Source organism: Giraffa tippelskirchi, chromosome 2 (assembly GCF_054371585.1).
Source record: "Giraffa tippelskirchi isolate mGirTip1 chromosome 2, T2T-mGirTip1v1.2.pri, whole genome shotgun sequence".
NCBI lineage: Eukaryota > Metazoa > Chordata > Mammalia > Artiodactyla > Giraffidae > Giraffa > Giraffa tippelskirchi.
In genome coordinates this window covers 107,973,621-107,986,431 of record NC_137276.1, presented here as the reverse complement: position 1 = coordinate 107,986,431, position 12,811 = coordinate 107,973,621, and the positions used below count along the sequence as shown (strand labels likewise).

The window sequence follows — 12,811 nt, the reverse complement described above, 5'->3', positions numbered from 1 at the left end:
GCAGTTTAGCAGTTAAAACTCTCTGACAGTGGTTTAATGAACTCTTCAGCACGACCGGGAATTTCTTGGCAGGAAATTTCACATTATGAACTACAAAAGGTAATACCTTACCAATGAATTGTTTTCTTCTCATTACTATCAGAATAACTATATTTATGGTGAACTACAATAAAAAACAAACTGAAGCTTTCCACTTTTTTTCCTGGAAAACCGGTGACTACCTCAAGAAACTTAGAGAACATTCTTGAAGATGCAAATGGGCCTGAGTGCTCCAGGGTGGTGCAATCCTAACTTTTTAGAATCTGTGGAGGTCACAACAAACCCCAAGTGTCACCAGCAAACATGTTAACATCTGAATGTTGTCCTTAAAATGGAAAAGCATCTGTGGTGACATGAGTTTTAGAAAATAAAACGTCCATGAAGCATGTTTCTGTTTTTAATTTTTTTGCTTTGATAAATCAGTTGCTTCACAAAAATCCCTTTCAAAGACAACAATCCAAGAAAACATTGTTACAGCATTCACATTTAAAGATTGTCAGTTCACAGACCAGACAGAACTAAATTAGGGGAGGATGGTGGGGTTTTTTCTGTCCCTAACTGCCAGAGGTGGGCCATTCTCACCTTCCTAGGATGTCTGAGCTTGTCTGAAAGAAAAGGTGCTCCCCTACTTTCTCGCCCCGGCAAGAGTCAGGTCAGGTCATGGGCAGGTTATGTGGAGAAGACTCTGGGACCCGGGCCACGGTGGCTCCAGCATCAGGGCCCTGTGGTCTTTGAGTGAGCTGGGGCCGTGGCCTACCTTACGTTGCACGCTGGACAAACACTTCCACTGTTTTATTTCTGGAATCAGACCATGAAAGCTGCGTTACTGCAGCAGCTGGAGTGTGGCTAGACGTGGTCCAGCCATCTGCTACCCACTCAAGAGCTGAATAGCAGGTAACACAACACGCTCAACCTGGGTTGCAAGACACAGTCAAAACCATCCTTCAGGGAAAAGAATTTAACAAGAGCAAATTCCTATAAGATGAGAGCTCAGCAGGGCTGTGCTCTCACAGATGCTCTCAAAACCCCAGGGGCTGGAAAATGGGTCTTTATTAGGTGCCAGCTAACTACCAATGCCCCAGACAGTGGCTTATGAACAAAAATAGTCTGCCTGTTGGGTTAAGATCCCATTAGTTACTCATGGGAAGAGCTTGAAATGCCCCCTCTCGAATGATCTTTATCCTAGTCCTCTGAATGTAGCGACCAGGATGCAGACTTCAGCTGCAGGGAGCAGGGACTGCGACCCCAGACACCGACTGCTGGACCCCAACATGGCCCTGATGTGGCCCCATGTCCACACTGCTTCAGCCTGTGTAGCCTGAGCCCTGCAGCCCGGATCCAGGGAACAGGGTTTCTGCTTGGGGAAACTGACCTGGAGTGACCACAGGTCATGGTCACCAACCTGAACCTGAGGTCAGAGGGATGGAGGGAGGCGAGGAAGGGAGGAGGTGGCTGGCCAGCTTCCACAGGGTCTCGTCTTAAATCCTAACTTTGTTGGACTTAAAACAATCTTTCAAACTGGCATAGTTTAAAAGATGTGACTTAAAATATATAAAATTGTTTAAAAGGAATACAATAGCTGCTTAAAAATGTTATTTTCTCCCCTAAAAGAGAGTCAAGTTTTTCTTTTAATTCTCCTGAAATATTTTAAAAGAAATTCCTCTGTATTTCTTGCTTCTTTCTAAGTTATCCAGGAAGTACTCTCCTATGACTAACTTTAATTATTAATAATTTGGGAATAAAAAGTCAGTTCCTGACAAAAAATCTGCACTTGCTCAAAACACCCCTGGGTAGCCTTGGTCCACAACCAATTACTGTCGCTGCTTTTCAGGAAGTGACGACCATTAGACTGTCCTTCAGAGCTTCAGGTGTCCCACTGATGGTGATGCAGAGATATCTTCTGTGAAACCAGGTCCTGTTTCCTCACTGAGAAAAAGCCTCACTTGAAACAGGCGGACATGAATCCAAACCCAGGGAGACAAACCCAGTCTGCTCTGTGGTCCATCTGGTCACCAGGAGCCAAAGTCCCACTGTTGTCCAGATATGATGTGATCAAGTCAGTGGAAGAACCACCAACCAAGTGATGACGAGCCGCCGCCACCTCACCCCCAGGCCCTGCTGGTTCCCGGCCATCCTGCAGTGGACGTGCGCTAATCGTGTAACAAACCTGAGGGTCTGCTCTTTGCCTGCTCTGAGCCGACAGGATGGACACTTGATAGTAGTTTATGACACACGTTCTATGCATAACATACGCTGACCAGTAGCTCCTAAGACAACGCCCAGCTAACATGGCACATCACCACTTAACTGTGGTCAAACTTAAATTAGACGGAAATAGTCAGCAAAAGCTTTTAACTGACCACTGGCTACCACTTCTTAACTTACCTAAGCCCTACTTAGCAAATACTTTGAAACGTACGTTTAGATCAAGTGTAAATTGCAATCTGAGCAATATATTGACTAAAATTTGAAGATACCAAAATTTCATTAAATAGATGTTTCTTTTATAATAGAAAATGTGAATTACTACCCTGGGAGAGCAGAGAACCAGAATGCTAGCTAACTGGGGGCAGGTTCATCAAATTTGGCCAATTCAGAACATTCCAAATTGAGATAGTCAATAAGCGTGTACTGTTTCTCCTCTAGAATTTACCCTTGACATAGTCATAATCCAATTCATAAGGAATTTATAAAAATAGCTTTTTATCCAATAATTCCAACAAGGTAAAAATAGGAGTTTCTTTTCATATATAGCAAATGACACAGGCTCACGGAACATGAGAACGGAACCACATTTGAGTCGCCAAACATTCACCACAGGTCACACGCAGTTTATTGTGCTGTCGTCCGCCTCGCACGGGTGGTCTCCAGGTGCAGAGGCTTCTTCCTAATCCTGGGGCTGACAAGTAAACCAGCCTCCTGAGACCTGCCTTAACCACAGAATGAAATTAAAACTGCATAATTGTTCAGAAAATGGCAGCACTAGTCCTTAATCTAATTAGGGGCTCATGGGGGTGGGGGGAGGTGTTTGTCATTCATCACATTTTTAGCGTTAAACCTTTAAAGAATTTCCTTAAAAACACACGCGCGCACACACACACACACGTGCACACACACGCACACACACACCTTGAAAGAAGAAGTCGCTGCACCGGCAAAGATGCCCTGGAAGCTTACTATGAAATACAAAAGTGCACTCCTCTATGCCTACATATAAAACATATTAGAAATAAAACTGTGTAAAACGTTTGCTGTGCAAACTATAAAAAGCGGGCCGGGCAGCCGGGCCCTACTGCAGGGAGTCGCTGTTCTCCAGGACCAGCCCGCCCAGGTGGCCGGGCGCCAGCGCCGCCCCGCCATCCCCCGTGCTGTCCACTGAGTCGTCCTCGCTCTGCTCGGCCATCATCACCTGCTGCACTGCCAGCGTGGCCCCGTCTGACGACAGGGACTGCAGGCTGTCCACGTTCATGCTCACGGGCGCGGTGATGGTCACGACGGCTCCTACAGCACAAAGCGGCGTCACCATGCCATCAGGGCTGGGCAGCCTGGCTCCCCCCGACTGTGTTTCTGGGACCATCCACAGGGATTTCAGGAATGTCTCTAGGATCGTCCCAGACCCTGCAAAGCTAAGCTATCTAGAGAGGGTCTGGGGGTCAGGATGGTAAAGGGGACAGATCCTGGGCTGGAGAGCAAGTGTCACACAGAAGACAAGGGACCCAGGACACAGGGGAGAAGCCACAGAGGACAGACGGGTGGGGGGGACGGAGGTCAGGCTGCGAGGGAAAGGGAACCCCTGAGACACACACTCCTCATGCCCACCAGCGGGGGAGTGGGAACTGCCAGGTACCCGCGAGCGGGACATGGACTAGAGACGCGGGGCCGTGGAGGCTCTGTGTCAGGAAACTGCAAAGCTGGGTGAAGCCTGAGGGGATATAAAGGGTGAAATGCCAGGCAGTGGGCGCATGACACACACACACACACCCTGCACTGACACAGGACGGGCAGGAAGAGACAGGAGTGACCTTGGGCGTCTGGCCACGCACTCCGCGCTCCTGGGCACACCTGTACCGCCGACAGGCACCTGGACCAGCGTCGTCCTCACGGTCAGACGCATCAAGACTGCTGCCTGCCCTTGGCTTACCGCCTCACCCGCACCCACAGGACAGGGTGGCCCAGCCCGGTGCCCACCTTCAGACACAGTCAGCTCACTGGCAGCTGGCTGTGCTGCTCCCGAGGCGATGGAGTCGGGCCAAAACCTCTGGACGGGTCTGTTCTGAGCAGTTTTTTTCTTTGTTTTTGGAGTTTCTGAGCAACTAGAATCCAACATCGGCTGTAGGATTCGTCTTCTAGCGTTGATGAACCTGCGTGAAGGAAATACTCATGTCAAAATGGCCTTTCCAAGGCCCCTGTGGCCTCAACAACAGGCCAGGTGCTTCACAAACCACATGAATGTGACCACGTATTCCCTGCTGTAAGAAGCGCTTAAGAGTAACGTCAAGCATCTCATCTAAACTTCCAGAGAACAGGGCTGTTTTTAGAGTAATTCACTTGAATACAGACAGACTGTCCTACTATGTCTTTTCTCCACTCCGATTTATCCACGTCTGTGAACTGGGTATTCACGATGACACAGATGACACTGTTCAAACTGTGGATGTGACATGCCCTTCTCTAAGGAAGTGGCAGGTTAGAGCAGCAGAACCAGGCACCCTGCAGCCTCCGACGCCCGAGGCCCGCAGGAGGTGCATCTCTGAGAGCCCACCCGGTCAGGCCCTGAGCATGGACAGATGTCCAGCTCTGAGGCTGCCTAATTGTGAAATACTAAGATTCAAAAACATCTCCAATTGCCCAAGGACATATTCTAATAATAGATATGAACAGGCTGACACCACAGAGCTTCATTCAGAGACCGTCTCTGGTCCCTGTGGCTGAGTGTGAGCCGGACTGAGGGGTCACAGCAGTCTCTCAGCGCATGGCCTGGGAGGGAAGCCCGCTGCCCTCTTTATGTCTGTCTGTCTTTCTCTGTCAAAGCTGCTAGGAGGCACAGGCATGAGCTAATGATGGGTGTGTCCAAATTCACTCCAAAATACAATTTTTGCAAATATAAAAAGAAAGAAGTCACAAAAGGTAAACATAGCCACTAGAAAACTTCAGAAATTTTAGAATTTATAAAAGACAAGTATTAAATTGTTATTAATTTTAAAATGAAAAGCTGAGGTCAAACCTTCTAGAAAAGACAATTCTGTTAATACCACAGAGGAGCAAGTTAGGAATGGCAGGGGCTCACAGGTGAAGAGGCTGACAAGCCACCAACCATCAGCACATCCAGAGACATCGCTCTGTCCTCTGTCCCTCACCCATCCATCTGTCACTGAACCAAAACACAGTTTCTAAATGGGACGACGTGAAGACAATGGAGAATATGACAGAAAAAGACATGACAAAACTCACAGCAACAAAATACTCAAAACCTTTCAACTCTTGTTAACACTCTGTTTAAAAGATCTAACAGGAAATAATCCAAACACTATGGCTTATAATTGCCACTTAAGTCAAAAATAGTAGCTCAAAGGCAAGATAGTAGAAATACTTAATGCAGTGCCAAAGCATACCTCCTGCATGTATAACTGCACAAAAAGGAAAATTTTCATTATTTATATTGGAATCTACCTGACCTTCAAATTTAAACAGTTAAAATGAAAATACAACAATGTCTACAAGTGGTAGAAACTGTGTCTTCTTTTACACATGCCAATGTTATTAAGCTGAAATCATTTCCTATGTCTGAATGATAAGTAAAATAATAAGTAAAAAATGAGGCCAGTGACTGAAAGTGCAATGCGAGTGCACATTTAGACCCCAACACCACTTGGTGACATCAGTGCCTCTTATTTAAGGGGAAAACGCGGTCAGGATCCAAGTGTCCACAGTGGCATGTGACACCAGAGCCACAACAGGGTGCTTCCTCTATAAAGCACAAGACTCTTTCTCAGGACCTCTTAGGCCTGCTGTGGGGCAGGACCACTGCGGCCGGCTAGCTGGGGGCTGCCTCCCCATATCACTGTTGAACAAAGGATACAGAGTCTCAAAAGGAGGGGGGGGTGGGGGCCACCAGTGATCAGGTGAACTCTCCTTGGCTGTCCACGGCCCAGGGAAACTCGTCCACAAAACATCATTTTAAGGGGGGCAGGGGGGAGGCCCTAGAGAAATGCATTTTTGATTGAGCGAGTAGATCGTAGGGAAAAGTCCTCGGGCATCGGTCACAAAACTTAGGCGAAAGTGTGTGCGATTTATGCTTAAGTGTCCTGCCGCCAATTCCAGACTATGGTAACAGAGGAATGCTCATGTAATTCACCCAAACTGTACTATTCACTGGTGTCAGGATTTCCAGGTGTGGTGTTGACGACACAGTTTCAGAAAGTGGGCACATCTTACCAGTTGTTAACTTGGAGTAGTGTCAAGTTTGTCTGAGCAGCAATCTGTTTTTTCTCATCTTCCGTCGGGTACGGATGCTGAAAATAAAGAAGAGGGTCACCGTGAACTTTCATTTTTAGAAAGGAACTCAAGACCATCCTGGTAAAACAGAAGCACACAAATAATTGTTAGTAAAAACTGGTGTGAACGGTGCTTTTAGCTAAAACTTAACTTTAGTCTTATAGGAAGCGGCCCGGACAGGCTGCCCCAGGCCATCATGTCCAGGTGACACATTCTGTCAAGGGAACTGTGAGCATGAACTGGGCGGGGAGGCACTGCGGTCCCCTCACAGCGTCTGCTAGGCTAATGAGTGCTGTCGGCAGAGAACTCAGCTGAAGGCTGAGGAAGGGGTGTCTGCTATTTCTTCTTTCTTTCATGGATGACTGAGGTATGTCACTTAGAAAAAACAGAATTAAACCAGAAGTAAATACAGAGACACCTAGGAAATACTGCGGGTTCAGTTCCACACTACCTCATCAAATCGAATATTGCAATAAAGTGGGTCACAAATTGTTCTGCTTCCAAAAATGTGTATAAGTTGTGTTTACACTATACTGTAGTCCAGTGTGTAATAAGCATTACTGTCCAAAAAAAAAGTACACACCTTAATTAAAAGAAACTTTACTGCTAAAAATCACTAACCATCACCTGTGTCATCAGTGAGTCATGATCTTTTCACAATAATCACATCAAAAAAGACTGAGCACAGATCATCATAACAAACATAATAATGATGAAAGAGTTTGAAATAAATATCGCGAGAATTACCAAAACATGACCCAGAGACACAGAGTGAGCACATGCTGTCAGGATCAGCACCAACAGATATGATTTACGCTGAGCTGCTAGAAACCTTCAACTCACAGAAATCATGACATCTGAGAAGTGTGATATGCTTGTATCAACATTCACAGAAGCACCAAAGGAAGGTAATTTCTATCTACAGGAATAATGTGTCCAGAGGTGACTATCGTCCGCGTGGGGGACCAGAGAGACATCTACTCTAAAACCTACATGCACTCAAGTCCCTCATTTTGCACCAACCAGGACCTCAGAGAGTGGGCAGCGCCAACAAAGGAGGAGGTGGGAGTGTGTTTCAGTTCTTAAGTGAGCATTGTGTGTTGGAAAAGTCACTGTATCTTGGGGACAACAGAACAGCAGCAGATCATCTCGGCAGTGCTCCGACGCCTCACACTGACTGACAGCAACTCACTTTCATTCCACAGAGGAGCACACCTGGAGCCAACCGAGAGCTTCTGGCAACAGAAATATCGTTCTTGTCTTCAAAAAAGCCGTAAAATAAAAAGGCGACAGGAAGCAAGTACACAAACCAGGAAAAAAAAAAGTAACGTCTGCCTAGAGTGTGAGGAAAACCACCAAGGGAGGATAATATTTACAGGAAACGAGGGCAAGAAGACACAGAAAATGTTTACACGGGAAAAAAAAATGGCATTTTAAAATGAACCTATGAGCAAGGTCTATTTTAGAAATGATTAATACATTAAAGGAAACAACAGGAAAAAACCCAATTCCATTACGTGTGTAATAGTCCAATCACTACATTACAGACGTATTCACTGGCTGTAATAATCACAGTACACTTAGAAACACGTACGATCTGCTTTCTCACCAGGTACTTAAGCTTCCTAGTGCTTTGGGCCCTTATTCACCATGTTAACTAGTTGCACGACCTTCCATCAAATCCATGGGTCCTGATTCATACACCACCTCATTGCCCATTATTATAATGAACGTCACTGTGACATTCTAGCCATGAAGTCTCCATTTCCTTCTGACTCCTTCTAGGACCAACTTCCAGAAGAGGCTGTACTACGGCAGGCAACAGCGTTCTCCTTCCACATGTGTGCATGACCTGCCCCCTCCCGCTGGGGCCCAGCCCGCAGAGCCTGACTCCAGGCAGAGGAACGAGGCTTAGCAGAGCCCAGGGCCAAGCCCCAGGGGAACACGAGGTGACAATGGGGCGCTGGCCTTGGGGCTCCCAGTCGAGGGATGGCAAAGAAGATGCCAAGGAACAACCTTGGCCTTAGCCCAGGTGGCGGGCACCTGTAGGGGGAAAGGGGGACTGTGGACACCTGAGGGCACCACGGTGCCTGGGCAGAGGCAAGGAGGCAGCGGCAGTGAGGATGCGGCTGCAGGGGGTGATGGCGGTCGTGATGCCAAGGGGCAGGTCTGGGCCCACTGGCTCAGCTCTCGGGATCAGCCCCAGGCAGGACTGTGGAAGGAAAACCTCGTGGATGGGCATGCCTGGTGGAGAGGGGTTCCCTGCCGGCCTTCCTGGCCTCCCACCCCTCTGGATGTTAGAGGCAGCCTCCGCGTCTGCCTGCAAGCCCCTCGCCCCCCTCCTCCACCTGGAGAGACTATAACTCAGTGAGTGAGCACTTTCTTATCTCCACCCCCTTCCACCTTCCCCCACCCCCCAAAGATCAGCCTGTCCTTCCCGACCCAGCAGCTACACCACTGTCACCCCTGAAAACTACTCAGGGTCACCCACTCTTCTGAGTCAGGGGCATGAGGACTGGAGCTTGGGTGGGTCATGAGCGAGTCTTCCCGTGAAATCAACAGACCAAGCTCCACTTCACAGTCAATAGCCCATCTGCCAACCACTCTGCCCACAAGCTCAACTCTTCACCCTCCTTTCAAATCCAATATACATGAAGTGTTGAAAGTGTTAGTTGCTCAGTCGTGTCTGACTCTGTGACCCCATGGACTGTAACTCTGCCCATGGAATTCTCCAGGCAAGAATACTGGAATAGGTTGCCATTCTCTTCCCCAGGGGATCTTCCCAACCCAGGGATCGAACCTGGGTCTCCCAAATTGCAGGCAGATTCTTTACAGTCTGAGCCACCAGGGAAACCCATAACATATATAAAACATAACTATTTTGCAAGGTTTTGCCTGAAAGCACCATCTCTCTGCCCACTTCTCTAATCAGCCTCACCTCCCCCCAGGTATGTTCCACAGGCAGTTTCTCTCCAGCTCAGGCACTGTTAATATCAGCTGAACTCATTCCCTCTCACTAGTGGTATCCCTGGTTTGTTTTCACTTTCCTGAAGCCTTTCCTCCAATTCTGGGTAGCCCTCCCTCCTGTCTTGTGGTCTATGCACTATGGACAGTCAACAAAACACTGATTCTTAAAACCTGGCCTACCAGCCCATGTAAGTCAATGTTTCCTAGACAATAAGCAGAAAGAAAGCATCTCGAAGCCATGCTAATGGAGCAGTCGTGTCTGTTCTCACCCCGATGTGCTGAAAGAGCCAGGACCGCATCACGTTGGTGGCGTGCTTTGGCAGGACCCCCCTCTTGTTCTTAGATGAGCCGTCATCTTGATGCAAGATGCTGAGATCTTGGTTTAACTGTAACTGAAGCTTTTAAACAATTGAAAATAATGTTAGACAGCACAGAATGTGATGGCATATCCAAGTAGCTTATGACTGCAGGTGGCAAGAACAGCCAAGGCTCTTCTGGGTAAACAACTTATTTATAGTACAGGCACCAATACCTGGACTCCATATGGGTTAACTTTTTGAGGATATGGTCCCCGCATTGTAACTATTTACACACTTATGTCTCAGCTATAGCGAGTGAGGCAGGTGGGACGGGCACTGAGAAGTCAACCAAGTCACCCACTCTGAAGAGTCTCCCGCTCTGCAGACAGGTGAGCCTCTTCCTGTGCATACCTGTCCTCATCTCACTGCTTCTAGCAACAGACGTGACAACAGCCCACTTCCCAGCCTAAAAGCAACCAATGAGAAAGGACAGGGAAGCCAGAAGTGCCACTAACTAGAGGAGCCAGGCCAGGAGAACAGGAAGGAAGTGTGGACAGAGCAGCTAGAGGGCCTGGCGACCTCGGCCCAGATGGCTCCACAGCCACTTGAGACACAGCCTCCCTTATCCTGAGCAGAGTATGAGATGCCTGTTCATCCCATCTTGGAAAGAAAAGGATGTATATGTAACACCCCTCAGATGGGGGTTCTGCCACATAAACATGAGGAGAGAGCTTGGTGCCCCGTGCCCGCTCCAGGCAGCACCTCAGTCCCAACTGCTGCAGAGACGGGGCCATGGTGTTCACTGCCCAGACCAGGGAGAAAACCATGGCCCACGTGGCGGCCTCCACACTGGCACAGCAGGACCTTGCCGCTGGAATCTGTGCTTTAACTTAGAACTTATGGATGAGGCAAACTTGATACATAAATATGCAGTAGCTTCTGCGGTCAGTTTCAGTATCATACAGTCATTAACATAATTTATAGGATTTGGAAGTTCATTTTGGAGAGTGAAATATATTTTCACTATATTACTCATACTTCCTCCAGATTTATATCATTTTGGATAAATGAACGCCAACATTTAAAAACAATTTATGAATTAAAGGAGACATTACAACCATTAACTGTATCTATCTAAAATTTCTGAAAACTCAAGATTACTATGGTGAGCATGACTATTTTCTGGGATGTACATGTGTTTTTACTGAAGGACTGGGTAGTATGAAGCATTGCCTGCACACTCACGTGTGTGCACACATGGGAAACAGACTTTTAAAACTAGTTCCACTGGGGCTGGAGTGGAGCCTGAGATGTGCCTGCCTCACTTATGGCCTTCTTCATGAGCTCTGACACGGGGCTCCATTCCGGTGTTGCTTTTCTCGTGCAGGGTGAAAGTACATGTGGCTTCATGAACAGGGAAAGTGACAGCTGGCTGTGTCTCAACTTCACCGACACCACCGAGGGGGTCTGGGGAGGCAACTAGGCTGAGGGCCTGTGAGGGGACCAGCCGCTCAGCCTGCTGCCCTCCAGCACTGCCCGAGCCTGCACGTGGCAGGGGATTTATAAGCCTAGGAACCTGGGTGAACGCTGCAGCAGGAGTGAGACCCCCACCACCGCCATCATGCTCAGCACATGAGCGATCGGCCCCAGGCCTGCAGGGACTTGGGCACCTCCCCAAAGAGACAGAACAGAGGCTGCAGCCTGAGCGCAGCTGGAGGGCAGGAAGGGGGCAGGGCTAGGAAGGGGCTGAGGGAGGCTTGGGCAGAAGCGCGAGACCCCACCCACTCCCACCCCTTCCCCAAACAAGAAACCTAAGTCTACTCCAGCAAAACAGCAGAAGCAGGAAGGCAGAATTTGGGGGTCAGGCCACAGAAGAGCCAGCTGCCACGGCCCACAACCTGACTAGCACCAGACAGCATTTATGTTTATACTGAGAAGAACAGTCAACTCTCGCCACACACCTGAAAGCCTCTATCACAAACGGCAAACACCAATACAATGAACCAGGTGTGATGCAGAGGAAATGGACAGGGGACCTTCATGGATGTGATTTCAAAAAAACCACAGAGGGCTAAGAAGAGTCTTAGAAATTAAAACTATGCTTAGTATTTTAAACTAATAGATGGGTTGGAAGATAAAAGGAAATTTCTCAGAATGTAGATAAAAAGTGGACGGGGGAACACAAAGACAATAATACAGAAAAATCAGTAGACTTAGCTTAGCAGGTTGCGTGTCCAGTTAGTAAGGACTCTGGAAGGAGAGGATGTGCATGGGGGTGGAGGTGTCACAGAGAGTTCAGGGAAATGTCCCAGACTCAAGGATGCGAGGTCCTTGGCAGTGCCCAGCACAGAGCAGCCCAAATAGTTCTGGTAGAACCATATACACAAATTCACAGGTTTTATTACTCCCAGAACACCCCACCAGGGCCCCCGTCAAATCTATTTACCCTTCTGTGAAAAACCCCATGGGGCTTGTCTCTCTGCTCCCAGCCCTGCGGCGCTGGAAGTGACAGACACCTGGGACATGGCAGGGAGCGGACAGGCCTGCGGGGCTGGCCAGGACCAGGGCAGAGGGGCTCACTCATCAGCCATGCTGCATGCTATAAGGGGGTATAAGGGGCTCCACCGATCTAACCCACACTCTGCACATCTGCTCTGTAAACTAGAGGAAAATTCAGTCATAGTCTCCCTTAAATGATAGCACGAATGAACCTCTACAAAACAAATAAGCACGTGATTTAAGAGTGCTCTTCTTCTAATTCTTCACTACGATGCTAGGAAATGCTCTGCAGGCCAGCTCTATGTTCAGAGCTGTTGTAAATAGAAAACTTCAGGGAAAGCAGGCTCATGGCGGGGTGGTGGGGGAAGAGTGCTAGGGGGCCTAGCCCCACCCTCCCCGCTGCTGGGCCTTGGCAGCCACCTCGTGTCATGGGCCCGTGGGCCCAGCAGGCCCCTTGCCCAGGCCTCCTCATACCTACTTCTGAGTTAGGAAAACGTTGACATGCCTAGGGC

At 48.4% G+C, this 12,811-nt stretch overlaps 1 protein-coding gene across 9 annotated transcripts in view; it reads right to left on the bottom strand.

Moving 5' to 3' along the window:
* Positions 1-433: 433 nt before the first annotated feature.
* Positions 434-12,811, bottom strand: part of PKNOX1 (PBX/knotted 1 homeobox 1) — a 45,486-nt gene continuing 33,108 nt past the window's right edge. For 5 of the 9 annotated variants that reach the window (XM_081569983.1, XM_081569985.1, XM_081569982.1 and 2 more), the window contains exons 9-13: positions 9,771-9,899; positions 6,475-6,551; positions 4,228-4,400; positions 3,449-3,540; positions 434-2,969 (exon numbers count right to left, since the gene is read on the bottom strand). In XM_081569983.1, the coding sequence (XP_081426109.1) occupies positions 2,808-2,969; positions 3,449-3,540; positions 4,228-4,400; positions 6,475-6,551; positions 9,771-9,899 (633 nt within the window). In that variant the 3' untranslated portion in view covers positions 434-2,807. Of the gene's footprint in view, positions 3,541-4,227; positions 4,401-6,474; positions 6,552-9,770; positions 9,900-12,811 lie in introns of all 9 variants that reach the window. The other 4 variants (XM_081569989.1, XM_081569990.1, XM_081569986.1 and 1 more) reach the window with 2 other exon arrangements.